This window comes from Rhodamnia argentea, chromosome 4 (genome assembly GCF_020921035.1).
Source record: "Rhodamnia argentea isolate NSW1041297 chromosome 4, ASM2092103v1, whole genome shotgun sequence".
In the NCBI taxonomy this organism is placed as follows: Eukaryota; Viridiplantae; Streptophyta; class Magnoliopsida; order Myrtales; family Myrtaceae; genus Rhodamnia; species Rhodamnia argentea.
Window position 1 is genome coordinate 21,874,893 of NC_063153.1, and position 27,330 is coordinate 21,902,222.

General features: G+C 40.8%; 4 protein-coding genes, 1 long non-coding RNA gene and 1 other non-coding gene across 6 annotated transcripts; 3 read left to right on the forward strand and 3 right to left on the reverse strand.

Annotated features, from left to right (window-relative positions):
• Positions 1–821: 821 nt before the first annotated feature.
• On the reverse strand, positions 822–1,578 carry LOC125314897. Its single transcript, XR_007198241.1, has 2 exons — positions 1,460–1,578; positions 822–1,180 (listed from the first exon to the last, which is right to left on the reverse strand). It is a non-coding gene; the product is annotated as an uncharacterized LOC125314897 (long non-coding RNA).
• On the forward strand, positions 1,518–4,048 carry LOC115741065 (subtilisin-like protease SBT1.8). Its single transcript, XM_030674772.2, has 3 exons — positions 1,518–2,109; positions 2,212–3,240; positions 3,350–4,048. Exons 1-3 carry the CDS (start codon positions 1,518–1,520, stop codon positions 4,006–4,008), a joined length of 2,280 nt encoding a protein of 759 aa, XP_030530632.1. The 3' UTR covers positions 4,009–4,048.
• A 1,074-nt stretch (positions 4,049–5,122) lies between these two features.
• Positions 5,123–5,204, forward strand: TRNAS-GCU. Its single transcript has one exon. It is a non-coding gene; the product is annotated as a tRNA-Ser (tRNA).
• Positions 5,205–6,056: 852 nt separating this feature from the next.
• On the reverse strand, positions 6,057–10,538 carry LOC115740956 (RING-box protein 1a). Its single transcript, XM_030674623.2, has 5 exons — positions 10,333–10,538; positions 10,185–10,235; positions 9,995–10,054; positions 6,448–6,519; positions 6,057–6,353 (listed from the first exon to the last, which is right to left on the reverse strand). The coding sequence occupies exons 1-5, from the start codon at positions 10,463–10,465 to the stop codon at positions 6,316–6,318; spliced, it is 354 nt and encodes a 117-aa protein (XP_030530483.1). The 5' UTR covers positions 10,466–10,538; the 3' UTR covers positions 6,057–6,315.
• A 2,301-nt stretch (positions 10,539–12,839) lies between these two features.
• On the reverse strand, positions 12,840–15,227 carry LOC115740953 (serine/threonine-protein kinase RIPK-like). The gene is made up of 5 exons (XM_030674617.2): positions 14,523–15,227; positions 14,271–14,406; positions 14,006–14,142; positions 13,764–13,887; positions 12,840–13,652 (listed from the first exon to the last, which is right to left on the reverse strand). Exons 1-5 carry the CDS (start codon positions 14,901–14,903, stop codon positions 13,105–13,107), a joined length of 1,326 nt encoding a protein of 441 aa, XP_030530477.1. The 5' UTR covers positions 14,904–15,227; the 3' UTR covers positions 12,840–13,104.
• A 6,221-nt stretch (positions 15,228–21,448) lies between these two features.
• Positions 21,449–25,805, forward strand: LOC115740954 (pro-cathepsin H-like). Its single transcript, XM_048277995.1, has 9 exons — positions 21,449–21,492; positions 23,114–23,314; positions 23,448–23,569; positions 23,742–23,857; positions 24,326–24,399; positions 24,524–24,788; positions 24,914–25,045; positions 25,285–25,420; positions 25,593–25,805. The coding sequence occupies exons 2-9, from the start codon at positions 23,121–23,123 to the stop codon at positions 25,628–25,630; spliced, it is 1,077 nt and encodes a 358-aa protein (XP_048133952.1). The 5' UTR covers positions 21,449–21,492; positions 23,114–23,120; the 3' UTR covers positions 25,631–25,805.
• Positions 25,806–27,330: the final 1,525 nt, after the last annotated feature.

Below are 27,330 nucleotides of genomic sequence, written 5' to 3' on the forward strand. Positions count from 1 at the left end.
TTTGAAAAACTATAGGGAAAAAATCACCAAGAACCCTTAACTATGCCAACCGTAACACATTTACCTCGACCTTTTTTTTGTGTCGCCAAAACCCCAAACTTTTACTCATGTGACATATTTACCTCAAACTTTTCTTGTGTCATCGAAAACCTAAACTTATACCCGTGTGACATATTTACCTCAAAATATTTTTTTGTGATATCAAAAATCCTAAACTTGTATCCGTGCGACATATTTACCTCAAAATTTAGGATAAATGTGTCACATAACTATAACTTTGGAGTTTTTAGTGTCACAACAAAAATTTTGGGGTAAATGTATCACACAAAAACAAGTTTAGGGTAAATATGTCGCATGCGTACAAGTTTATGATTTTTTATGTCACAAAAAAAAGTTTGAGGTAAATGTGTCACGATGGGCATAGTTTAAGATTTTTGATGGCTTTTTTTCAAAACTATATTAGCCTTCTAACTGATAAACTGACTTGCTCTTTGCCTTTCATTCTATATGAGATGCAAAAAAGATAATACTTTATTTGTTTTTCAAACAAACTCCAACAACGTATGTGTGGACCCAAATCGGATGAGGGGTTAGTTTCAAGGCTCCTTCGGGCTTTGCTTCAGCAGCAGCATTGTCGACGGGTAATGTGAAGGGTCGATTCGGAGTGAACGGGGAGGTGAATAATCCGTGGCTGATGGACACGGGATTGGCATCGACGTTGGTGAGGGAAAGGCTGAGCGGGCAGTGAGATTTGTATGTGCAGACTGTAAAAGCAGTGTAACAGATTGAATTTGTAAAACATCCAGAAGAAATGAACTCCGGATGTGAAGCTTCTGCGACCATACTCTTATCAAGAAGAGAGATCAGAAACAACAGTGTCAATCAAATACAATTCTAAGAAACTAATTACAATGTGAAATATGACGGGCTTGGGCAAGTGATCTCCCTCAACGGTCTGGAGGAACATATGTACATTCTCATTCTCTCGATAGTTTTCATCTAATGGACCGACTAGGTGACGGTTTTTTCGGCCAGACAAGCTTGGCAGATGCCCTTTCATCGACCATCCTGACATCGGAATGCCGGCGCATATCGCATGCATGGAAGAGAAGTTAAGTAGTCGTCGTGATTATAGAATGTGCATAGAAGTCCCTCATGGAAAGAACCTACTAATTGCCAACTATAAATGCACCACACACAGTACTTACCTGATAATTTCACATAGAAAGGCCACCAGATAATAATATGTTGTGTGCTCCACGGAACAGCAAAGTTCAACTGATTCAAACTGAGATTGGGAAGCTGAACAGCCTGTATGGCCCTTCTTCATTGCACCAAATAGTTAAACAGAAGTTAATCCATTTTTAGAATTTAGGTTCACTCACTCTAAATATACCAGGTGCGATGTCCAAGAATAGCTACGCAAGGACATCCTTTGACTATAAAGATTGGAACTTACAAGGTTTTGAAGCATTATTCCTCTTTCAGGTTTCCGAGCAGCGGGAGATTGTCCAGCCATGGCTTCTTCCGCGGCTTGGTTACCGTTCTTACCTCTTTTTCTTCTCGCCTTCCCTTGTGCGATGTCCAAGAAGACCTACATTGTTCAAATGAGAGAACAAAACATCCCCAATACATTCAGCAGCAGCCAGGATTGGTACAGCGCGAGCCTCCAATCTCTCGCCTCCGGTGCCACCGATCTCCTTTACGTCTACACCGATGCCTTCAATGGCTATGCCGCATCCCTAGAGCCGGATCAAGCAGAGGCCCTTCGGTCATCAGATGCAGTGCTTGGGGTCTATGAGGACGTAATGCGCCACCTCCACACGACGCGGACGCCAGGCTTCTTGAAAGTGGAAGATGAATTCGGGCTGTGGCCCGGCACGGGTAACCATTCAAAGGAGGCTGATCAACCATTCCATGACGTAATCATTGGTCTTCTTGACACTGGGGTTTGGCCCGAGGCAAAGAGCTTTGACGACTCGGGGTTCCTGGAGGTTCCAGCCCGGTGGAAGGGAGAGTGCATGAGTGGACCGGATTTCGATCCTTCTCTGTGCAACAAGAAGCTCATCGGCGCTTATTTTTTCTCCAAAGGCTATATCAAGGCTTTAGGTAACTTTGTGAACCAAAGGACCTTAAAAGAAATCGGAGGAAAAAATGCAGAGTACTTGACGAATTTATATGGGTACTAACTTGGTAACATTGATTGTGCAGATGGTAACATGACAGAGGTACTAACCCCTCGAGACCACTTAGGACACGGGACTCATACGTCAAGTACTGCCGCAGGCTCCCCGGTGGCCAATGCCAGCTTGCTCGGCCATGCGGGAGGTGTCGCTCAGGGCATGGCTCCCCATGCCCGTGTGGCCAGCTATAAAGTATGCTGGGAACAGGGCTGCACGGACTCCGACATACTCGCCGCCATGGACCAGGCGATAAGGGATGGCGTCGATGTGCTTTCTATCTCCCTTGGTGGAGCGGACTGGTCGTACTACGAGACCGGCATTGCTATTGGAGGATTCTCAGCAATGGAGAAGGGTATTTTTGTCTCTGCCTCCGCCGGAAACGAAGGCCCACAACCAGGCACCCTCTCGAATGGAGCCCCATGGATCATGACTGTAGGAGCGTCTACCCTGGACCGCACATTCCCGGCCTATGCATTGCTTGGAAACAAGATGCGGTTCACTGGAGCATCGTTGTATGGTGGCCCGGGAATGGGGAACAAGCTCGTTGGCCTGGTTTACAACACGGGAACCACAAGCAGAAAGAGCAACTTGTGCATGCCCGGCTCACTTGACCCCAGTGTGGTGCGTGGGAAGGTGGTGGTCTGTGAAAGGGGGGAAAATTCCCAGGTCGAGAAGGGCGGAGTGGTGCGTGATGCCGGTGGGGTGGGAATGATACTGGTGAACACAGCAGAGAATGGTGGCGAGGAGTTGCTGGCAAAACGCCACCTGATACCGACCGCTCAGGTCGGTGCAAAGGCAGGTAATGCAATCAGGGAATATGCCAAGACCGATCGGAACCCTATGGCCCTGGTCATTACCGGTACACAAGAGTTCAATGTCAGGCCGACACCGGTGGTTGCTGCGTTCAGCTCAAGAGGGCCATACAACCTGTCCGTGCAGATCTTGAAACCTGACGTGATTGGCCCAGGCGTCAATATCCTGGCCGCTTGGCCCGATGATGTGATCCCCGCGAAATTGGATATTCACAAAAGGAGTGCCAACTTCAATATCATCTCAGGTTCATCGACGTTACATACTTCTCTCGTCCTTCCTCTGTGGAGCAAACAATCAAGCATATCGTGTGCAGTCTCCATTAGTCAAATCTTTTCTAAAGGCTCCATTTTCAGGTACATCCATGTCTTGCCCACACATCAGTGGCGTCGCCGCGCTGCTCAAAGCCGCCCACCCTAATTGGAGCACAAGCGCAATCAAATCGGCGCTCATGACCACCGCCTACGTCCACGACAACGCCCGGAACCCCATCACCGACTCGGCCAACGGAGGCCCATCCTCCCCTTGGACCCACGGAGCGGGCCACATCGACCCGAGGAAGGCCCTCTCGCCGGGCCTGGTCTACGATCTCGCGGCCGACGACTACATCGCCTTCGTCTGCTCCCTCAACTACACGGTCAAGCAAGTCCAGAGCGTCGTGAGGCGGACGAACGTGACCTGCTCGACGAAACTGTCCGACCCGGGACAGCTCAACTATCCGTCGTTCTCGGTCGTGTTCGGGCCCAAGAAGAAGGTGGTGCGGTACACGCGGGAGGTGACGAACGTGGGGGACGCCGGATCGGTGTACAGGGTGGCGGTGGAGGCGCCAAGCGCGGTTACGGTGAGGGTGAGGCCGAGGAGGCTCGTGTTCGGGAAGGTGGGGGAGAAGAAGAGGTATGGCGTGACGTTCGTGGCGAGGCACAAGACGGACGCGGCCCACGGCGGGTCGATCACGTGGAGGAACCGGCAGCACCGCGTGAGGAGTCCAGTCGCGTTCTTGTGGGGAGAATCCTGAATTTGTGGAAGGTTTTACATGCATGGGAAGTAAAGAAGTGTAAATAGGGACTTGATTTTACTAATTTGATCAATTTTAGAATTTAGATTTACTTTTTGAAAGTTGTAAGATCCAATTGTACTTTCGTGGTAATTTTAACATTTAATTATACTTTTTAAATATTTTATAACTTAATTGTACTTTTATTATAAATTTTTGAACTTTCAAATAATTTATCTCCCAAAAAAAAAAAATGAAATCGTACCAGTTATATGAATACCATCAGATGCGGCTTTGATTGCAAACTTGACGCAATTGCATAGGGACATATGGGTATGGTGCAATACGCTTGCTTCGAATAGGCGATCACAACTTTTTGTTATCAAAGTTAAGAGTATGGTGCCCAAACAACCTGCTTTCCTTATTATTGACTGTGACATTCTTTTGGGAAAAGTGTTCATATAAGAGCACATGCAACCTTTGCCGGGGCCGGTGGCATTATAGTATAATCGGAGTATAGACATCTTTGTGGGCATGTTCATTGAGATTGATAGATTGACAATCGGAATCGATTCGGGTTTCGATAGTTAGAAATAGCAATCCCTATTGTTCATGGATGTAACTTCATGCAAATAATGATTCGATTAACGTGCGTGAACCCTCGGCGGGCTGCCAAAAGGAGGACACCGCTCTTGGATCCCGAGTTAGGCAATCCGAAATCAACTTTGATTATTGATCGCCTCTTGTATGGGAAGATGCCACCATATGAGGGGGTGTGATGATGAAATTGACCGTGGACGTGCAAACAATGTATGAACATCACATGCCACGTTATCATTTGACGTGATATATTATTATAAATGTAGGCTTTATTGGTGGTACATATGTACAACAATATATGAGATTGACGAGGTGATGATTATTGGGAAAATGGGATTTTCTCCATATGGTCCGACCGTCGCCTTCATGAACAAAATATGATGTCAGTGAAACATTATTTACATGCCAAAGAGGCATTGTTTCGTGGGTCTTACTGGGAAGTATGGGAAGCACAACATGCGTTTCCCTTTGTGGCGTAATGAAGGTTGACGAATTGTTTGAAAAAATTAAACGAAATAAGGTGGACGCAAGAGAGGTCGCTTTGGCCGAGTGGTTAAGGCGTGTGCCTGCTAAGTACATGGGGTTTCCCCGCGAGAGTTCGAATCTCTCAGGCGACGACGTTTTCACCCTCTTTTATCTTTGTTTTACCCCTCCTCTATGGCCTCCAGCTCAGAACGAAGAGATGTAATCGAAGAGCCTGAAAAGTGGAATCCCTTTTGCCAAAGCAAGTACCGAGACTTCGTGTAGGTTTTGGCGGTCCAGCTAGTTGCAACAGGCGTTGCTCGGTCCCAACCATTCGTCGCCATTTGTTTAGCTTCCCATAGCGAACATCACTTGAAACTTCATAAGAGGTCATTCAATATCAACTGAAATTTCTCGAGAGTTCATTTAAGAACGACCCGTTCGAAGAGTACAAATCGGGCAACTTCGCTTCGCTTCAAATCCAAAAAGGCGACTCGGTTGGGCCAGGGACGTAATTTAAATCTACTCCGTGATTGCATCGACAAGTCGAAGCACTCGCCTCAGAAAAAACGTTTAGGTCACCATCAAGCGCCACCCAAATGCATCACTCGAAGAGAGAGCTAGACATAAGGGTATAGAGGTCGAACCTTCGAGGAGAAGTCGAGTCAACTATCAGCAATACTTGAATTCAAGCATCCCTAGTGAAACGCTTGGCTCCAGTGGTAATTTGCCTAGCAAGATCATCTCCCCGTTCGACAAGAAGTTAAAAATTCTGCTACATCATATTAATGAGAAACACCAAGCAGCTGAATGGCCAAAAACCGCAGCAGCCTTATGGACGAAGTATCTGAATGGGGTGAATTCGGAATCTGGCCGTAAGTGCAATCCATGAATACTGATATGTACTTTATCTCCGGGGCTGATCACCAAAGGATCACAGTGCTAGGACTGAATCTCGGTACAAAAATAAGCCACAAGCTAAAAGAAAGCGATGCATCTGAGAGAAATAGAAAGAAAGCATAAATACGATAAAATATCCTTGAATTTTACTGTAGCTCATCCATATCTAGCATCTTACAAATTACTTCGAAATGAACACGCTAGATTATGTTACAGCAGGTACAACCAGTTTGCAGCACCAAATACTCAATTAACTCCATTCAAAGATATAATAAGAGCAAATGAGAACAAGAACTGCTTTTCGGAACTTCAACTGCACACTACTGCTGCATCCGTAAGACAAGTCGGAAGGCACTTAAAGAAATTTTAGTGGCCATACTTCTGAAATTCCCACTCGCTGTTATCTGTGGAAATGAAGCACAAACAACAACCACTATTTTCACAAAAAGGAGTAGATAAATGACAGAGAAAAAGAGATGCTTGGGCTTAGAGTCTGACCTAGCGGACATACTTGACGAGTCTTCAGCCAACGACTGATGCAGTGAAAGTGAAATGCATGGTTGCACACTCCTATAAAATCAAAGGGAGAATAAAGCCAAGCATAAAAGGTGTAGGAGACACAGAATGTGACAAAATAAAGCCATGCTTAATCATGGCACATCCTAGATAACATGTGAACATAAACTAAGAAAAGGAGCCATAAACCCAAAAAATCTAAGAGTGTGTCAAAGATCAACACCATTTCTGGCTAAACTTCAGATGCCATTCAACGAAGACACTGCAAATTTTTGTCTTTCAAAAATATGACCTCCTTTCTTTACAAAGCAAGAGCTTAACCAACCACATCCATTATACAAAAGAAACAGGATGAAGCAAAAAACCAAAAACTAAGTGTGAAACTGCGAAAATGATTAAACCCATCAAAAGGACTAGCAATATTGAAACAAATCTTAGCCACTGACATTAAACAAAAACAGCTGAATATATTCTCATGAAACAGGGACTAAGCTACCAATGAGCTTGAGTGACTTTTACCCTTGCATTAAATTGGTCGTTCATGGAAAGGAGCAATAAAAAATTTCATAGTTGTGTATCCTTAAAAGATAATGCAATTAGATATTTTCTTATCAATTTATCACTATCACTATCACTATCAAGTATAAATGGAAGAATAAGACAAATGAAAGAAATGGAAGTACTTTAAACATTTTGCAGTTCCTGAACTAAACAAAGACATTATAAGGAAGCAGCAGTGGCCAGAGCTCCCACGATGAGCCTTAGGTTAGACACGATCACAGGGTCAAATAATCAACTTCAGCTTCTTCCAAAAGCAGATGATTCTTTTCTCATGTTCCTTGCATAGTCACCCGGACCTAACCCCCAACCTAGAGTAGCTAAGTGGTGAATTTTATTTGGCTGATGAATAGAACATCCCAAAATTTAACTGGAAATATAGTTCCAGGATCTACTTCAAAACACAAATCACCCGCAGAGTTTCTCAGCTACACGGACAGAAACATCAAAAGCAAAAGGATACTTGAGTCTTGTAATGCACATATAAAAATAGACTCAACACATTAACATGCTAACAAGCTAAGTACCACAGACACCGACACACAACACGCACGACATGCGATGTGATGCGACACGACACGACACGACACGACACGACAAGATGACATGTCATATCTAAAAAATAGAAAATTTTGACACATTGGGGACGCGTTGTATATTAAATGTATATTTTTATATATACACGATAAATTAACATTTTTATGATTTTTTCAATCAAATTAATTTGATTCAAATTCATACATGAATTTTTTTTAATTATTTATATATATAATATATAATATATAATATACTTCACATAGAAATTACTTGGGTAGAAGGGATCATTATTTAATTAATTCGTCATAATTATGAGGACCTAAGCTTAACCCTAAATATAAAAAAGAAGAGAAAAATCAAATAAGATAGGAATCGAATCTACACCGTCCATCACGAGCGTTAGGGTTACATTGACTTCTCTTGCTTTATAAACCATCTTTGCCATTTCAGCAAAGAAAAAAGTTAAGAAAAGAAAAGCAACCACTCACAAGGTAAGCTTGGTGCGGGACACAGCAAAAACAAAAAGAAAAAATCAAAATTGCAATAAAGAATTTCATAAGGAAAGGACAAACCACGCGTGACAAAAAAGTCAAGCATGGGAAGGATCTTATTAACCTCCCCGCCTCCTAAGATTTCTTTTTCATTAAATCCACTACAATCACCCCCCTTCCCCAAACGCCAAACCCATATCACAACTAGACTTCCTCCTAACTCTCTCTCTCTCTCTCTCTCTCTCTCTCGCCAAGAGGCTTCAGAGTCGCCTAACCTCATCCTCAATCAGGTTAGTCTCTCTCTGTGAGCGGTCGAGTGTGTGAGTCCGCCTGTTGCTTTCTTTGGCTTGCTTCTCCGATCAACGTCCTCCTTCATGTTTTTCTCCCAACCCTCCTCCCTGCAACCCCATGGCCTCCCTCAACATCAACGCCCTCCTCTCTGCCTTCATCGCTCCTCACCACTAGCATCGCCGCAGATCTAGCCCAACACTCCACCATCACCGTCCTTGCCGTCCCCAATGCCTCGGATCTGGTCTGTTTTCTTTTTTCTTTGAAAAAAGTGACCCTGCATATCCAACACCGACGTGGCATCCTACTCCACGTGTCCGTGCTTCATAGCTAACAAGTCAAATAAGTAGGAGAGGTGCTGTAAACTCCCTCAGCGACATCCTCACTTATAAGTGGAAAATGGGTTTGACTATCATCACTAATGTCTACGAATTAATGATCCAAGTATTCAGGAATCAGAATGCACTGAGAATTAAAAATGTCAGAGAACTAAATAAGGAAAGTCACATGATCATAAACCAGGGATCACCACAATCGCCCTACCTCGGATTTCTAATACAGAAACCTTTGAGGACTCTCGCTATTTTGGTCTCGTTATTTTGGTCCCAGATAGAAAAGGCCTCTCTATACATGCTATGAATCTATGTGAAGACAAGGTACCTCATAGGTTTACAGCAATCATCCGATTCATCGCTACCCTTTTGTTCTTCATGAAGATTACAAAGTATATCAAGGAGCCTCCTCCATATAAAGTGAAAAAGTGATTTGTATAATGCGAAAGGGAGATTTGTACAATCAGATTATGCAAAGAAACATACAGGCTACTTCAATCAATAGAAACGAAAGTAATAATTCATGAAGAAGCCACAAAAACTCCACAATCAAGAGGCCTCCTACGGTAGAAAGACAGACAGAGATGCGGACAATAGAAAAGAAGAGAGAAAGGGTGATACTGTGGGTTAGGGATCACAAGAGGAGAGGAAGAGAACATTTGATAGACCGACCCTTCACAATGATCGGAGCCATAAGGAGATGATAGCAAGAGCAATCTCAATGCACTTTAATAAATTATACCAAGAATTGTCCCCTAAAGTTTACCAGCTTTGACCATCGAAACATAATCCTTAATTTGTCAACGCTACTTTGAGCACAATCGATAAGAATCCACTTTACTCCTATGGGTACTCTATTTTACTGACACTGAGTATAGCGCATGCAGACTTGTTCATGCATCTGTTCATCTAGAAAGGACCACTCTGACTCCTTGATTAAAATCTAAAATCGGGAACTCTTTTAAAGTCAAGATTTTTCAGAATGAAAATGTGTCTCTCCTATAAATTGCTCACTCAAATTTGATAAACGTCAGCATCATGAGTCAAGAGAATTCACTTCTAGGAAGAGAGAGGAAAAGCAATCAATTGACATTATCAAGCCCAATTAGAACCCTCATCCACCATCAGCACGGGCAACAGGGCTATGGCTGGAAAAACAATATAGCACAACGACACATACAAAACTCCTACAAGTCGATCCAATTGACACAAGTGGGCCTTCCATGTAAAGGATGTATAGGAATCATGGAACTAGGAACAAAAAAATGCGCGACTACTACGTTACTGGTGCTTAAATAAATAGCAGTTTCAATGGATGCTTACCCCAAGCAACCGTGCACTCCTCGCTGGTGGCACTGGCTTGGTTCGCTTGGCACTCAATGCCTGCTCAAAAGACTCAGGAATTAGGCTTCCAAATCCAAATCACCACACACAAAATCAAAGAAACCAACATCCACAGGTCGAGGTCAAAAGAAAAGAAAAGAAAAAAACCAAAGGCAGGTTAGCCACTAACAGAGATCCATGATGTGGTTCCGGCAAATCGCGCAGTTGTCCACCACGATATCTGCAAGAGAAACGCCAATCACAACGCAATCCAACCACAGACACAGTTCAAAAAATCACGAATTAGGGTTTTTTTTTTTTTTTTAACAGGAAGTTACCCCAAGCCCAGAGAGCGACGGCGTTCCACTTCTTGATCTCGAATCGCTTCGGCTTCTTCGAAGAAGAAGAAGCGCCGCTGCTCGATCCCTCTCCGGCGGGGACCATAGGAACGTCGGAGTCGAGAGTCGCCATTGCTGATCGCAAACTTGCGGAAGCAGGCTTTTTCCAGAGAGAAGCGACGAAGAGGGTCCTTTGCTTTTTTACTGCATGTTTTTAGAAGCCGATGAAGTCCGCCGATTTATGCGGTTTTCTTCCCCTTCCTTAATTTTTTTTTTTACCGCCCTTTTTCAGTCGTTAATAAACGAGGGATTAATTCGACCAATATATATATATATATATACGCACACCAGTGATTAAGGAAATTAATGGTAATGATATTACTGACGCGACACAATTTGGCTTTGCCAAAATAATTATAGGACATATTCAAAAGGCAAGCGAATCGGACTCGACTTTTGTAACATGACATATGGTAAAAATGCAGGAAGTTTTGGCTTAATATATAATGTCATTTAGGCTGTATTTTGTCCAACTTTTTCGAGGGATTTTGAAAAAATACAAAGCATTTTAACATAAAGTACTTTGGAAAAATGCAAAGACCGTTTAGTTGGGCTTTTCCAAGAGTCGTACTGATTTACATTCCTTTTATTTTAAAAATAAGTGTTTCCATAGGAATTTTTAAGAACGATGTTAATTTATGTACGGATTTCTCGTGCTTATATTAATCTAATTATTACTCTTAATTTTTTAAATAAATAATTTTTTCAATTTTTTTGTATCTCATATTTTCTTAATTCAATTTAGCTAAATCTGTAAATTAGGAAATTAAAATAGCACAAGTATCAACTCAATACGATTTAGCTAAGATTGAATAAATTCAAGGGGATTAGACTGAACATTTAGTAGTAGTCTGAGGACCACGTTGGACAAAATTCGAGAAGGGCCTGGCGCACTAGGCCGAAGTTTATGGATAATTTGCATCATCTTCCCTAAAAAGTAACAAAATGACAAAAAAGAAGAAGAAGAATGAATATTGTTTTACTTACAAATATAAAATATTAACAACCTCAGAATTTCGATCATAAATATTGTCGAAAATGGAAGCCTGCACTAATGATTCCATATTACATACTCATCATCGAACGTCATAGAATACTGTTGGGTCACGCGAAAGCATATACAAAAAAAAAAAAAAATGCAAAAAGTCATTACAAGTTCCAACTTCAGGTTCCATCTACCTAAAACTTAGAGCTTACCTATCGGAACAAGGTTCTCTGATTTTTAGAACCTAGAACCCACCATTCATACTTGAAACCCGGAACCAAACAAGTTCCCGCAGGTTTGGTTCAAGGTTTCAAATTCTACCCTGGAATCATGTTCACCCTTAATTTTTTTTTCGCTTAAATACTTCAATGCTCATTTGCTAAGCTCAATCATAATATTGGCATATAGCTGCATAAGGTAACGTTTCTGTTCCTGGAACAACTTTTGAAACATAAACACTTTTTTTCTATTTTTGTTCCTAGCAACAATTTTTTTGGAATGTAAATGCGTTTGGTAACCGCAAAAAAATTATGTTCCCGAAACAAAAAAAGAATAGAAACGCATTTGGTAACTACTTAAAGTTTTTGTTCCCAGAAAAAAAAAAAGCGTTTGGTAACTATGAAAAAATTGTTTCTAATTTTTTCATTTAATTAAAGGGACTATATCTATTATAATTAAGATGTCTTTATCTTTTTAACTTATTAAATCAAATTAAATCTCATTTGTTTAATTTACTAAATCAAATTAGACCAATATATGTATAAGTAATTTATGCACGATTTATCAAATTACACTATAGACGAGATCAACCATTAAAAAAAAAAACTGAAAGAGAAGACGAATTGCAATTGGACAACGAGAACATCAAATATATTTTCTATAGATAGAAAAAATTATAATTATAACTCACTCGTAAATGTTCCCAAGTAGTTAAAATAATGATTGCTTTTAAACGAGGATCCAAAAAATGTAAAAAATGACGAAAAATATTTTTTGTTCAAAATTGATTCATAAGGCTAGGCCAAAGCTTCCAAGGTTGATTTTGTAATTTTATGAATTGTTTTGGTATTTTTAATTAATTTTATAAAATAAAACGATCAAAAATCAAGTGTTAACATCGTGCAAGAACAAAAGATAAGAGAGTGTGTTCAAAAACAAAATTATTCCCAATTATTTCTAAAAAACCTTCCAAATGTGTTTTTAAAAAGTGTTCCAAGAACACAGAAATAAGTTTTTTTTTATTATTTCTGCCCGAAAAATGTTTCTGTTTTTCAAAAGTGTTCCCGAAACACTTTAGGAATACTTTTTTACCATACGCGTTTCCGTTTCCAAAGTGTTCAGGGAATACTTTGGGAACAGAAATACTTTTTTTGGAGTGTTACCATACGCAAGTAGCAACATTGGTATGAACTATGGAATGATGTACCAAGTGTGAAATAAGTGCTAAAATGAAAATTGGGAACTTCTTGAATCAGTCCTTTCGCTCACTTGACTCTGTATATTACACTTGTATTAAAGAATCAACCAATCAACATTCTAGCCTGTTCATCAAAAATAAAAACAGAAAGGGGGGAAAAATAAGCCTTTGTAACCGAAAATAAGGCAGCCCATCAAAGAAGAAAAAGAAAACCTTACAATTCAACCCTACAATCAACTCTATGGAATCCAATACCATGTTTGAAATACAACCTTGTGATTATTTACATCGGTCAATCATCATCTTCCTCTCATCCTTTCTGGTGCAATGGCGAACCCAATCCATGTCTATGGCTTCTGTGTCCTAGAGCAGTGTCTGAGTGAATCGCAGACTTGGGAGATGATCTTCTGTGACGCCTTTGGTTGTGGTGCTGATGGTGGCCGCGCTCTCTCTTTGCTTCCTTGGGCTTGTCGCTCTCTCTCGCCTCGCCCTTCTTGCTCAGATCGCCGTCGGTAGGGAATGTGAACACGAACGTGCCGACCGGGAGGTCGTCGAAGTCCTGGAGCGGCTCGAGGGTCTCGACCACAGTCCGCATCGCGGGCCTCCCCTTTGGCCGGTGGCTGAGGCACTGGTGCGCCAGTTCGGCTGCCTTCCTCGCCCCGGCCTCCGAGTACTGCCCCTCGAGCCTTGGGTCCATTATGCGGCCCAGCTTCCTGGGGTCTCTCAGCATCGGTTTGGCCCACTCGGCCAGCTTCTGCTCCCGGGCAGGCCGGGCTTTGTCCACGGATTTCCTCCCCGTCAGGAGCTCCAGCAGGACTACTCCGAAGCTATACACATCGCTCATCGCCGTCAGATGACCTGAAGTCAAATTTAGAAGAGTTAATTTTAGGAAACTCGAGAATGCAAGCAACGTGTTAATCTTAAAGGACTTAATTAGAGTTTGCTTTCAGATCATGTACTTGTTATTACCTGTCATGATGTATTCAGGAGCTGCATAGCCCTGGGTGCCCATGACCCGGGTCGAAACGTGAGTGTCGTCTCCTTCCGGGCCATCTTTCGCTAGTCCAAAGTCCGAGAGCTTTGCAGTATAATCCTGTAACGAAGATCGAGCATACATTAGCCCAAGACATTGCAGATCCTAATCATCGAAGCTTTTGCTTTCAGGACAAGTAAAGTCACTGATTATGCTACTACACAAAAGAAAAGCTTACCGAGTCTAGTAAGATGTTTGAGGCTTTGAAGTCTCGGTATATGACCGGTTTCTCTGCTTCGTGCAGGAAGGCCAGGCCCTTTGCTGCTCCTAGAGCGATTTTCATTCTCGCCGACCACGGAAGTGAAACTGAATATCCTGCAAGCAAAAAAAAAGTTGACCGAGTTGTCATCGGACCTTGCTTGTTGGAGAAGCTAACTAATCGGCAGTACGGTCATTGGAAGCTTATTAGCACAGATGATTCAAAGCTAGAGCAGAGTGCATACTTCTGAATAGTTGATTCTCTAAACTGCCACGAGGCATGTATTCGTATACTAGGAGCCGGTGTTCGTCCTCGCAGCAGTAACCGATCAGCTTCACCAGATGAGGATGCCTCAATTGTCCGAGAAATATCACTTCTGTCTGCCAAAGAGAAATTTCAAAAGATCAGTTCTGATCCAAAACACATGATGAGAAGGAAAAATTGTGACTGCATTGAGTCATGAGATTGTGAATTCAAGAGGATAAGCTTAGCTTACCAACCACTCTCTATGACCCTGCAAGCCGTCCAAATCCAGGAGCTTGACCGCCACCGGCTGGGCCTTCAAGCCAGGCCTAAGCTTGTCGTCGATGAAGCCCTTGTGAACTGGCCCGAACCCGCCTTCGCCGAGAAAGTTGCTCGACGAGAAGCTCTGGGTGATCAGCTTGAGCTCCTGGAGGGTGAACACATGGAGGTTCGACCCTGCAAGAGATATGGAAAGGTCTTCCGATAACGTCAAGCTCGGGTTGCTCAAATCCGACACAGATAGCCTTTGGAAGGAACTCTGCTTGGACACCACTTTCTTGGGCTTGCTGGGCTCAGTTCCTTTCCCGCAACAGCTCGGCACAACGTAGCTCCACATATCTTTCTTGACCGCCATCGACAATGCAGATGAAATCGCTTCGCTTCCAGGATTCTAAAACCGCAGGACCATTTCTCTCGCAGTCGACTCGGAAATTAAGGAAAAGCTTCAGCTGTGATCAAGCAAGAAAGTTGCAGATGGAACAATGGCTAGTAATGGCCTTAAAAGGGAAGATGATTCGAGGACCATGTATTCAAACCCTCAACTGCCCTCAAATTCAGACAGGCCCGTAACTTCCTCACACAACCCATTTGAATTTTCTGTTTCTATCTTCTTATTTTTCTAATATTTTATCCTGTTCCCTTTTCATATTATTGGATTCCTTGTATCTCCCTAGAACAGCAGGCAATTCCCCCACTACAATACCATGACAGTAGTGTTTGGAAACAGCACTCCTTTGACCATTTCATATATTGTATAGTGGTGAGTCACGAGTCTCCTTACACGAGGGACAAGGACATGGTTGCCCCTCTTGACTTTTGCCCAATTAGTAATAACCTTAATTGACAAAAAAAAAAAAATCAGCTTTCACATTGATTTAGACTCAATGTGATTTTGGGTTCATATTGATGAAAGCTCTTGGTGATTGGAGAAGGCACAGGAGAAGAATTCAATGCTGCTAAGTGGATTGGTAAACCTGCTTCCTCAATGCAATAAAGCAGTTTACTTTCTCCTTTGACCAGTCATTAATCAGCTTTGCTGGATTCGGTAAACAAAAGGAAGCTCTCAAAACTGAAGAAAAAGGCAATTTCCTGGTTTCTTCTTCAACTGGTGCACTTATATGAACAGATCCAACAAGGGTAAGGCCAAGAAACCATGATCTATTCAGCCATTTCACACTCAAAACAGCAAGGTGAAAAGGGTAAAGTACATTGCATCTAATTCACACGTATGCCCTATTTGCTTATTCTGTTTAAACATGAGTTATACTCAGAACCCATTTGTCAAAACACTTTCTTTTTCCTGTATTGTCTGTATTATCCCTGTCTGAGTTAGGTTGCCTTGCATTGCCTCTTCTCGCTCCCTCCTGTTCCTGGTTCTAGAAGCTTATCCGCACCATGGATAGACAATGGTTGTGTTCTGGTTCTGAACAAGTTGAACACGACCAAGACTTTCGCCATATCTTAGTCTCTACAAGCTAACCAAAAGTTGGGTGCTTGGTCTTGGCTCTCCGCAGATCCGATGGTGATGACAGTTGCAAAAAGTCGAAAGTTGACCTCAGATGATTAAAGAACAGACCACTTGGTAGTGGTTGAGGGATCATCCTCTCTGTTTCCCGGGTAAGCTGGTTCATTCCTGTTCATTCTTCAGGTAACCAATAAGATAAAACAAGAAAACAATGACGCTGAGCAAGATCATCAGCTGCAGACACTTGGATTTGTCTTTTTTCGTTATTATTTTTTGTTTTTTTGGGTGCTGACCTCGAAGAAGGAGTGCTGTGCACTCATATGAGGATTGATCAATAGTTGGGGGAGTAAAAAACAGGACTTGAAAAGATTTAAATTTCTTTTGATGGGGAGTGATTTGGTCAAGGTGGCAGTAGGTAGCAGCGGTCCGTTTTCCATGGCGTCAGCTTTCAAAAAAGTCATAGGGCTGTATTGTAATTTTATCAAATGAATATGATACAAAATTGGGACTCAAGATTTATCTTTCTCTCTTGGAGAAGTGATGCAGAGCTTTCAGTTTTCTTAACCTGTTTTTGGCAATACTTGAAACTTGAAAATTACAATAAATTTCAATCTATCAAGGGATAGAAATTAGGGATGAGCAAGGCAGACCGATCAAATCGGGAACCGCTCGAATCGGACCGAACTAGCTGGTTGGGTTCGATTTCTGGAGCACCGGTCCGTTCTCCGGTGCTTCAAACTTGAAACCAATAATCGGGATGAAGAACCGATGACCCTTAATAGAAATCACTGTGTATCCCGATTTATGCATCTGTTCTTTTCTGTTCGTGCAATAATTCTTCCATACCCATCTTATGTTAATTATTCATCCGAGTTATGTTGTCTCGGATTTTGATTATACGGTGCGTGTATCCCTTTATAAAGATTATCAAGTACTCCAAGTTAAGATCATATAAATAAAATCACATGATTTGGTCATGACAGGGATCTTGTGCTTCCGAATGTTCCTTTCACCAAATAAATCTTTTGGCTTTTTCCTTCACAATACCTACAAAATGTTCAAAAATAATAATAATAAGAATAAGAAAATGACAAAGTCACCCTTTTAGAGACATTCTAGAAGCTCCTCCATCCAGTAATAGAATAGGATACTTATGTGCTCCAGTCTGGTCCAATCACAAATTAAAACTTTTCTTAATTTGAATGCAAAAGTTCCACAATAGTTGTTCATGAGCACACATGATTAAATAAATGGGGCTATGGAATTATAGAGCCATGACCAAAGATGTGTTGTGGGACAAGGCCAGCTAAGGCAGGAGGCCCTAGATGAGACTTTGTCTGCCCCTTTCAGGGCAGGCTGCAATTTGCAACTTAAATTATGGTGGGCAGCTCAATTTGCTAAAGATTTTCCTAATTTTCATTTGGGGGATTACAATTCTGTCTGAAGAATCAAAACATTATCAATCGATGATTCATCATATGTAGCATCATTCTCTTGCGTGGTGGTCGTGCCCTCTTAATCCCAGCCATCTTTATCTCTCTCGTTGAATTATTAAAACAACTCTTATCATTTTATGTAACATTTATTTTCTTTCGAAAATTCAATCCTTCATAAGTAATCGAAAACAAAAGCAAATCTTGCACACATTATAAAGCCAAGCTTCCAAGTTAAAACTCAAGAGACGGATAACAGAATTTGAAGTACGTTCTCGAATAAACGAAAGTCATCAAATTCAGAGATTACAATATGTTACGGAGGACTAAAATTTTGTTAGATTTCTAATGATAACACTGTTTTTCCTCAAGTGAATTTTTCCCTTAAAAAATAAGCTTTGACTTAAGAAAAACTTTTACAGCTTAAAAATGAATGGAAAAGCTTGTGGAGAAGGGATTTGAAAAATAAAAGACAAAATTCAAGACGAGACACAGATAGCAATGGCGCGGCAACCCAGCCATCGAAGAGGGTGATCGGGGGCCCTTGCCTGGTTCAAGAGGTGCGGCGGCGGTGGCATGGCCAGCAACCGTCACGAACACATACAAACGGGATTTAGAGAGAGATTGTGAGAACAATAAGAAGTCGGATCTTGAGAAGGCCTACATTTAACCCTTATTTAATTTGGGAAATTGACATTTATAAATCCGATGGAATTCTTTCACACTATAGCCCCTATAAGCTCAATTTCTCTAAAAGCGGTTGCTGATTGTTTTGGAAATTAATCGTGATCATCTAGTACTAAATTCTAATGGTCAAAAGAGGGTGACCAAATACCATGAAGGTTCCACACAACCACCTTTACCTACACTTAATGGAATTTCACCAAACCACCTAATAGTCAAGTTTCTCATTCAAAAGGATGCTAAGCATGTCTAACATTGACCACGTTTTTTCGTTTTCTTTAAGGATTGCTGTCACGGCACTTTGGCTTTTTTCTTCCTAAGGGATTAGATTAATGGCGGTTTTGGTAGAAACTAGAAAATTGCATAAGGAAATGACTTCACGGATGACCTATGGAACGTGGGATGGACAAAGGCGAAGAACATTAGTAGTAGCAAACCCTAACATTCGAACTGAGTCAATGGTCAACCTCGACCTCGCGAATGCCAAAAAAAAGGAAGAAGAAGAAAGAAAACCCGACATCGAAAAAGTTGGGAATAACATGCGAAAGAGAGAATTGAGAAACATGTGTATATCTCGGTATATCACAATGAAGATTACATCAGCATATTTATAGGATGATATTACTATATAAGAAAATCAAATCATATATGAATAATCAAAATAAATATGAAAAATCAAAGAAAATATCCTAAATATCTCTAGTAGATATCTAAATATCTCTAATATCTCCTTAAATTCAAGGTGAGTTAAAACAAATCAACTCGAGTTTGAAAAATAATCGAGCAAGTGACCCAAAATCTTTAATCTCATCAAATCGGAAAGTGAAAATAGTCGAAACCAGCATTACTCAATATTGGGCATGGTGGATCCGTGGAGCGCCTACGCGTGGGCTGAGTGTGTTGGCTCTGTGCTTCCATTGACGACGAGATTTTAATATGTTGATTATTTGATGGTGACAATTCTAGTGGTGGTGTCGCTTCTCGAAATGAAAAGTGGAAAGTCGAGAATTGGATACCAGTAGCATGTGTTTGCGGTGGACTTTGCTGTTGGAGTTGAACAATATGCGTCCTTTGCAGTCGGCTTTATTGTCGCAACAACTAAACAAACATGGCCAATACAATCGATGTGGTTACAACAAGTGATATCGGCTAATGTAGCTACAATAAGCAAATACGCCAATCACTACCGAGCAAAGATTACTATACGAGCGTCACTCAAATGAGATGGGCAAACAACACGATCTCGTGATGCGGATAGAAGATGGATACTTAAATGGGGACATTCAATCTACATCCAGCACGTGGACTTGCAAACTAGCGAAAAGCTCAAATCATGTCTGTTTCATTAAAAACCAAAAGCTCGACGAAATTGGCTTTTCCAAATCTAGTGTAGATCGAGCAACATAAACATCATTTTCTTTTCCTTTGCCTTTCTTCCCTACACGGTCCCACATTTTGTTTTTATAGAATGTTTTGTGATTGTACGGCCCGTGATCAAACCGGAACGGGCTAGGTTTCTAATGGGCTCATAGTCTCTAACTTACGTTGATCTTATCATCTTAGGCCCAATTTAAATCACAGACAAAGTCGATGATGACATTCGTCTTTCTCTTTACAATTTGGGAGGAGTTACTTGATCCTGATTTTGTAGCAAAGGTTCGTGAGTAGCAATCATCATCGATCGCTTTACCTAGTCATGTAAGCCGTCGAAGTTTTCACCTTCGTATTTTTCCTAAATTAATTCAAAGATTACATCTTGTGAGACTTAGCAAGACCTTACTTGATTCGAAGATTTCACCTTCGTATTTTTCCTCAAGACCTTACACCATCCGTACTCGATGACGTGGAAGCCCCTCATCAATTCGCGCTTGGGTGGTTCCCAAAGTGATAAGGTCTATGTGTTTTATTTGAAGATTCTTCTTGTAGGAATGGTATCACCACGAGTATGGTCAAATTCTTGGGCTTGAAAATATCTATCCCTTTCGATTCGTCTGGCGGGCCCCACAGCATCTCTATCGTTGATCTTACACTTCTTGTTGTTTTCTAAATAATAATTCGAGTGAGTAACCCCGAAACGTACGAAGCACAATAATCTGGTCATGTGCACTGCCACGTGACACCTTCGACTTCTTGGGATACAAACAAGAAGTTTTTTTTTTTTTTTTGGGTTAAAAAAATAGATAACATAAGCGGGAAGAAGTTGGATGTACTTTTAAACGAGATTATCCATGTGAAACACTTCAATTTAGGTCCAGTCTTATTTATTTATTTTTACTCAAAGGTCCATTTTTATTGATGGAGTGTACTTATAATTGTTTTGTTCGGAAAGAGAAACTTTTTGTTGTGAATCGGTTGAGAAAAGCGGTGATACCCACGAGTGTCGTAACTTTCGTGTGACACTTACTTTCGGGTCATAGCTTTACAATCGGTTACCTAAGTGTCGTGTCCTATAAAAATGTCCATTTCGGTATTGTAACCTTTCAATCGGTCACTTAAGCCTCGAAGAATTCGACATGGCATTGCAATTTAGGGCACTTGTGGTAGACATTTTTTTTATTATTATGAAATCAAAGAATAAAAAGAGCTAATACCAAAAAAAAAAAAAAGTGCTAATACCACAAAAAATTTCGAACTGGTATACACATGCCATGTAGTTTTTGTGTTACAACAACTCCCAAACCGGTATATTCATGCCCCATTTACAAAAATAAAATAAAATTGTGACATAAAAATCACAAACCGGTAAACTTTTGCCACGGTTGCCCTAACCGATATATCTACGATACATTTACACCCAAATTATGGTAAATTTGAGATTTTTGGAGTAAATGTGACATCGATATATCAATTTGAAATTTTTTGTGACATTAAAATTAGTTTTTGATAAATGTGGCACGATTGTAGTAATTTGGGAGCTTTTTTAACGCAAAAATTAGTTTAAGATAAATGTGATACGAGTGCATCAATTTGGAATTTTGGTGGTATTGACACTTTTATAAGATTGAATTTGATCAATTAAAAAGTTATGACATTAAAATAAGCATCATACAAAATATATGAGATTTGTGGTGTCCTTTTCTGATATAGGCGAACACATTTCTCGGTATAGACGGTAAGACCCGTAAACCGAGGTGAGATTGCGCTAAATGCTTGATGATTTTCTGGATTTCCTCTCCTCGTTTCGCATCTCCCTAATGAATGGATGCCAAGCCTTTCATCGTCAAAATGGGGAAAAAATCAAAGTTTTCCATCTCGATGACTTTTCAAGCAGGAACTCAATTCCATCTCCAACTCTAGATGTTTGGCCCAAAAAATCTCCAATTCCAGATTCTCTGGGCCAGAAAGAGAGAGAGAGAGAGAGAATCTCCCTTAAGTGAAGTTTCTGGACCACACGACGTGAGTTGCCCTTTTGTCTTGGTGTAACTAAGTTCGATACTATCTAATCGAATAGATTTGGTGAAGTTAATGTGCTCGAGCTTGATTTCTCACGTAATATAATAGTCGCTCAATACGTGAAATTTGATTCAATGTAGCGGTTTTTCTTTTCCTTTTCATAAGTAGCTTAACTTTATCACATAACGAAACGTAATTTCCGAGCTGATTCGCATTTGGACTTTACATTAGTCTCTTGTCGTATCTATAGAAATCGAAATAAATATCAGTTATGTGTTTCTTACTCTTGTGTATGTATGAGCATAACTAAGATTTACAAGAATATGATTAATTACATTCGATTTGCCAACCCATTCAAATCACGCATTTCCAAGCTCGACTTCAACTCCAAGCAAGCCACACAAAAAAAAATAAAAATAAAGGGTCGTTCCTACGAATACATCAAGGCATTTATTAAACATGCTTAATGAGGAAGTATGCGATTTTTGAAGTATTGATTATGTGCATCATGAGTACAATATGCTAACTAAAATTGCACTATTTCTTCATTTAGTTGTTTGACAAGTGCCTCGAGAACACTTTTAAACGAAATTCATTATTAAAAAAAACCTCGAAAATCGCACTATTTCCTCATTTAGTTATTTGACAAGTGCCCCAAAATACTTTTTAACAAAACTCACGATTAAAAAAAAAAACCTCAAAAATTGAACTATTTCCTCATTGCCCCAAAAGTACTTCTTGAGAAAATTCATAATTGAAAAAAAACAAAAAACCAGTCTCCCCAAAAATCAGCGCCTTCAAATTGGAAAAAAATTGAGTTCAAGATCAAATAGCTAACGAGTTGAGTTAGAATAGATAACACGTAACTCGAGCGATTGCACACTGGCCTTTAAGAACTTGTGTCTGGTCAAGAGCACCATTTCAAGCATGGGCGATGGGCAGATGATTCTATAATGAATTACACAATAAAAAATTATTGTGAGGATGTGTATCTCGCGGTATCATATAAATTATAAAGTGTCTTAAATGTGCGTTGACTTTGTAAGACTTTTTACATGCAACGATCCCGGACTCTGTTTGTTTTTCGAAAAATTAATGTTTTGGAATATATTTTCCTAAAAAAATGATCCGTCATGTCATTTATAAAATGAATGAATGAGAAATAATTTTCATTACCGACGTAAAAAATTTAAACATAAATTGCAATTAACATCGAAGACATTTCATTAGCTAATTATTACAATGAAAATCATTCATTTTTTGTAATATTAAGCTTCATCTTATATATTTCGTGACCCGTCAAACAACTCAATCAAACGGAAAGTGCGTCTACGTCATCGTACACGTCAGGTGCATAGAAAAAAAGTCAAAAAATCCAAAATACAAAGAAATAATCGCCTGCAACTTTCCTTCAATTCGATACGTAAAATACGACCCAATTGGGGTCAACCACGTGGCCAGCGTGGATTGGACATTGCTTCGCTGGTATCTTCTTGACTTTCTCTCACTTACGTAATTAAAAAGATTCCATCCTGCGCATCCTGTCTCCGCTTTCTCGTTCACTCGTCCATTCTCCGACCCACCATTCTTGGAGGAAATGGCTCGTGCGAGGTTTCTGTGTTCCTTCCTCCTCCTCGCGATCGCCTGCTCTGCTGCAGCAACGAGCTTCGAGGACTCCAACCCTATCCGGCTTGTCTCCGACGGCGGCCTCCTCCACGACCTCGAGTCATCCATCCTCCAGATCGTCGGCCACACCCGCCACGCCCTCTCCTTCGCGCGCTTCGCCAACAGGTTAGATATCGACGCCCACTTGATGATAGCTCGTCTAGATGTGTGCTTGGGTTTGTAGATTCGCCTGCTCTCTGTTAAAGCTTTGACCTTTTTCGATTTTTGTCGTTGCTGGTGGTGTTGGTGTTTGGTTTAGGTATGGGAAGCGGTACGAGACAGTGGAGGAGATCAAGCTGAGGTTCGAGATTTTCAGGGAGAGTCTCAAGTTGATTCGATCCACCAACAAGAAGGGCTTGCCTTACACTCTCGGTGTCAATCGTATGTGACAGTTCTTGGAAATTCCTCCGTTCCAATTTCTTGCTTTAGAACTCAAGATCAATCTGATCATAGTCGTTCAATTTGTTTCATAACCTGAAGCCGAAGAGATGGTTTTTTTTTAGCTGTTGCTGCTGTTGTCGTTGAGTTTGATTTGTGCTTGATTGGTTGACAGAGTTTGCTGATTGGAGCTGGGAGGAGTTCAGGAGGCACAGATTGGGAGCTTCTCAAAACTGCTCTGCCACCACCAAGGGCAACCACAAGCTCACCGACGAAGTTCTTCCCGAAATGGTATTTTTCGCAACGTTGACTCAAAGAAGCTTTCTCCCTATACCATCCTTTGTTCGATGGAATAGAACAACTTAATTTAGACTAGTAGCTGAGCTACTTTTTGCCGTGTGGTGTCTTCTGTATAGGCTGGCATTTTCTCTGCTTAATTACGGTAGAGTAATTATTCAGCTGCTACTTGCAGCATTGCCTCAGCATCATATTTTCGTTTCCTTCGAATGATTTATAAACAATCCAGTGATAGCGCCAAAAAAGAATTAGCTCCATCCATAGTGACTGAATTTTTGTTCTCCTGTTGACCAATTGAAAGTGCTTCCTGAAACAATCATTCCCCAGCTCAAGGTTTCAACACTTCCCATCAGACCTAGGACTAGATTGCTGATTACGGTAGAGTTTATTGCTAGATCATTGAATGGTGAGACCTATGTCAGTATTAGAACTTGATTTTCTTCCAATCTTTTTTATGTGCAGAAAGACTGGAGAGAAATGGGCATTGTAAGCCCAATTAAAGATCAGGGCCACTGTGGATCTTGCTGGACTTTCAGGTTTTTTTTTTTTTTTTTAAGATTCATGTCTCTCCCCTTAGCATATGACACATTTATAGCTTCATAGCTCATCAAAATGTCAGTATGCTAGACTGCTTGTGACCTCTAATTTGAACTTTTGCAGCACCACTGGCGCTCTTGAGGCTGCTTATCACCAAGCAACCGGGAAACAAATCTCTCTTTCTGAGCAGCAGCTTGTGGACTGCGCTAGGGCTTTCAACAACTTTGGATGTAGTGGTGGGTTGCCCTCCCAAGCCTTTGAGTACATCAAGTACAACGGTGGCCTTGATACCGAGGAAGCATATCCTTATACCGCAGAGGACGGCTCCTGCAAATTCTTGGCTGATAATGTTGGTGTCCAAGTCCTCGACTCTGTTAATATCACCTTGGTAAGTTTCGTTGGCTATCTGGATAGTTATCCAAAGAAAAGGAAGTAAAAAATAAAGGGTCTGAAAATTGTATAAAGATAGATATAAATTGCCTGTGTTTATATTTGCGCACATGGTGGATCCAGGGTGCTGAGGATGAACTAAAGCATGCAGTCGCCGTGGTCCGGCCAGTGAGCGTGGCATTCCAGGTCGTGAAGGACTTCAGGTTGTACAAGTCGGGTGTCTACACCAGTGATACATGTGGCGACACTTCCATGGTGAGCATTTGCTAATATGATGAAAGGAGCACTATCTGCATTTCGATCATGTTTGAAGGCTGCCAGTGCGCAGGAATCAAAAAGCTCTCTATATGTCGATAAATCTCAACCATGACCTTTACATTGAGTAACTATCTTGTCGAGATGCATCATGTAATCTGATTCCATACTGTTAATTAAGTATCGCACACAAGGATATTCATGCTCTTGTCTAATGTAAACCGAATGCTCTATATCAGGATGTGAACCATGCTGTTCTTGCTGTTGGTTATGGAGTTGAAAATGGCGTTCCGTATTGGCTCATCAAGAATTCCTGGGGAGCAGACTGGGGCGACCACGGATACTTCAAGATGGAGATGGGGAAGAACATGTGTGGTAAGTTCCCTCCATAAGATTCTTTGATTTTAGTGGAAGAACCGGAATACACAGCCCCGGATCAACTATTATGTCGAAACTCTCACAATTCGTTCAGTTCATGTCCATTCATTCTGTGATTAATTTCCTGCTAAGTTACTCTTGTCCTCCCCTTAACTGTCTTAAATTGCAGGCGTCGCTACTTGTGCATCATACCCTATTGTGGCCTAGATTGTTTCCGGAGGATCAATGGGTTCATGTACCAGGTGATGCGGGATATGTATTTCGCGTGAAGAATTGCTGCGCCCCGAGGTGGAGTGCTGTGATGTTAGTATAGAAGGGTTTAGCTCAGTGCACAAAATAATCTTCAGGACAGTCGCAACTTCATATGGTTACTGTTATATGAACGAAGTCCTTGTAAATACCTTTCTATGTTTGTGCGGCATGGAACGCTCTCTTTGCAAGAATAATAATGCATTGAATTCCCACCAAATGCTATGTTTCTGGGAGAGGAAGTAGTGTCCTGTTGACCTCCATTATGAACCCGACTTATCAGAAAATAAAAATTCCCAGTGTCCCACCATAGCTAGACCTTCCCAAATCGGTTAACAAGTTCTACAACTTTGCCAAAAGGAAATACAAGATCTTTCCTAGGCAAAAAAAGTTGTTAGCAAAAGTCAAATCTCCCTGGAAAGATCTGCTCGATAGGTTTCACAATTCCAAAATTTTCCTAAATTTTGTAATGAAATGAGGATTCTGGGAAAGACCCTTTTTATGGTTCCTTTTGGCCAATACATATGGAATGTCATGCCTTGTCATTTGGACTAAAAAAATACTCCTTTTGGATTTTTAAGGTTTATGAATGATATGTTCAATCCATATTCTGTATTCATACTGGTCTATATCGATAATGTCCTGATTTATTCTTCAAATAAACACGCATCTATTTTGTCTCTTTGGAGACATCCAATAAAAAAAAAAAAAAAAAAACACGCACACACACGTCTGTTTTTACAGCAATAGTTAGAAAGACTGGATTTGCGGTTTCCCTACCAAAATAACCTTCTTCCAAACAAAAATCAGATTTCTTAGTCCTTACATTAAACGATCATCACAATAGAAAGATTTATAATATTCGCGGAAAAGTTCCCAGATGAAATTAGAGACAAAACCCAATTGCAAATTTTGTTGGGGAGTCTCGATCATGTCCTGGATTTCTTTCCAAAAATAACATCTTATGTAAACATCTATATCAAAGTTTACAAAAGAACCCTCCCAAATGATCATCTATTCATACAAATATTGTAAAATAACCCATCAATCGTGTCCTTAGACAGAAATTTCACATTTCTGTTCACTCTCGTGCGATTGTGCCACCCGTTATCAAACCGGAACGGGCTAGGTTTCTAATGGGCTCATAGTCTCTAACGTACGTTGATTTTAGCATCTTAGGCCCAATTTGAATCACGGACAAAGTTGATGATGATATGCGTCTTGCTGTTTATAATTTTGGAGGAATTACTTCGTTGGGATTCGATAGCAAATGCCTAAAGGATCGCGAGTAGGAATCATCAGCGAGCAACTTCACCGACTCATGTAAGCCCTCGAATTTCCTAATTTTGCATCTCTCGAAATTATCCGACCCGTCTTGCGAGACTTTTTGAGACGTTACTTGTTTCCCTTTAGAGGAAGGTTATGCCCCATAACATAAAATCAAATAGGTTGGGAAAAGTACAAAAAAAAAAAGGACATAAACCTATTACATATGTGCCAATTCATCCTTAAACCTTTTAATTATACTAGTTGGGTCCTAAACCTTTTGATAACTTGCCAATGTAGTCCATCGGGCCAATTTTAGTTGAAAATCATTGTCATGGACCATCTGTCCTACATGGCACGACCGGCATTGATGTGGGCCATTTTAATTTTTT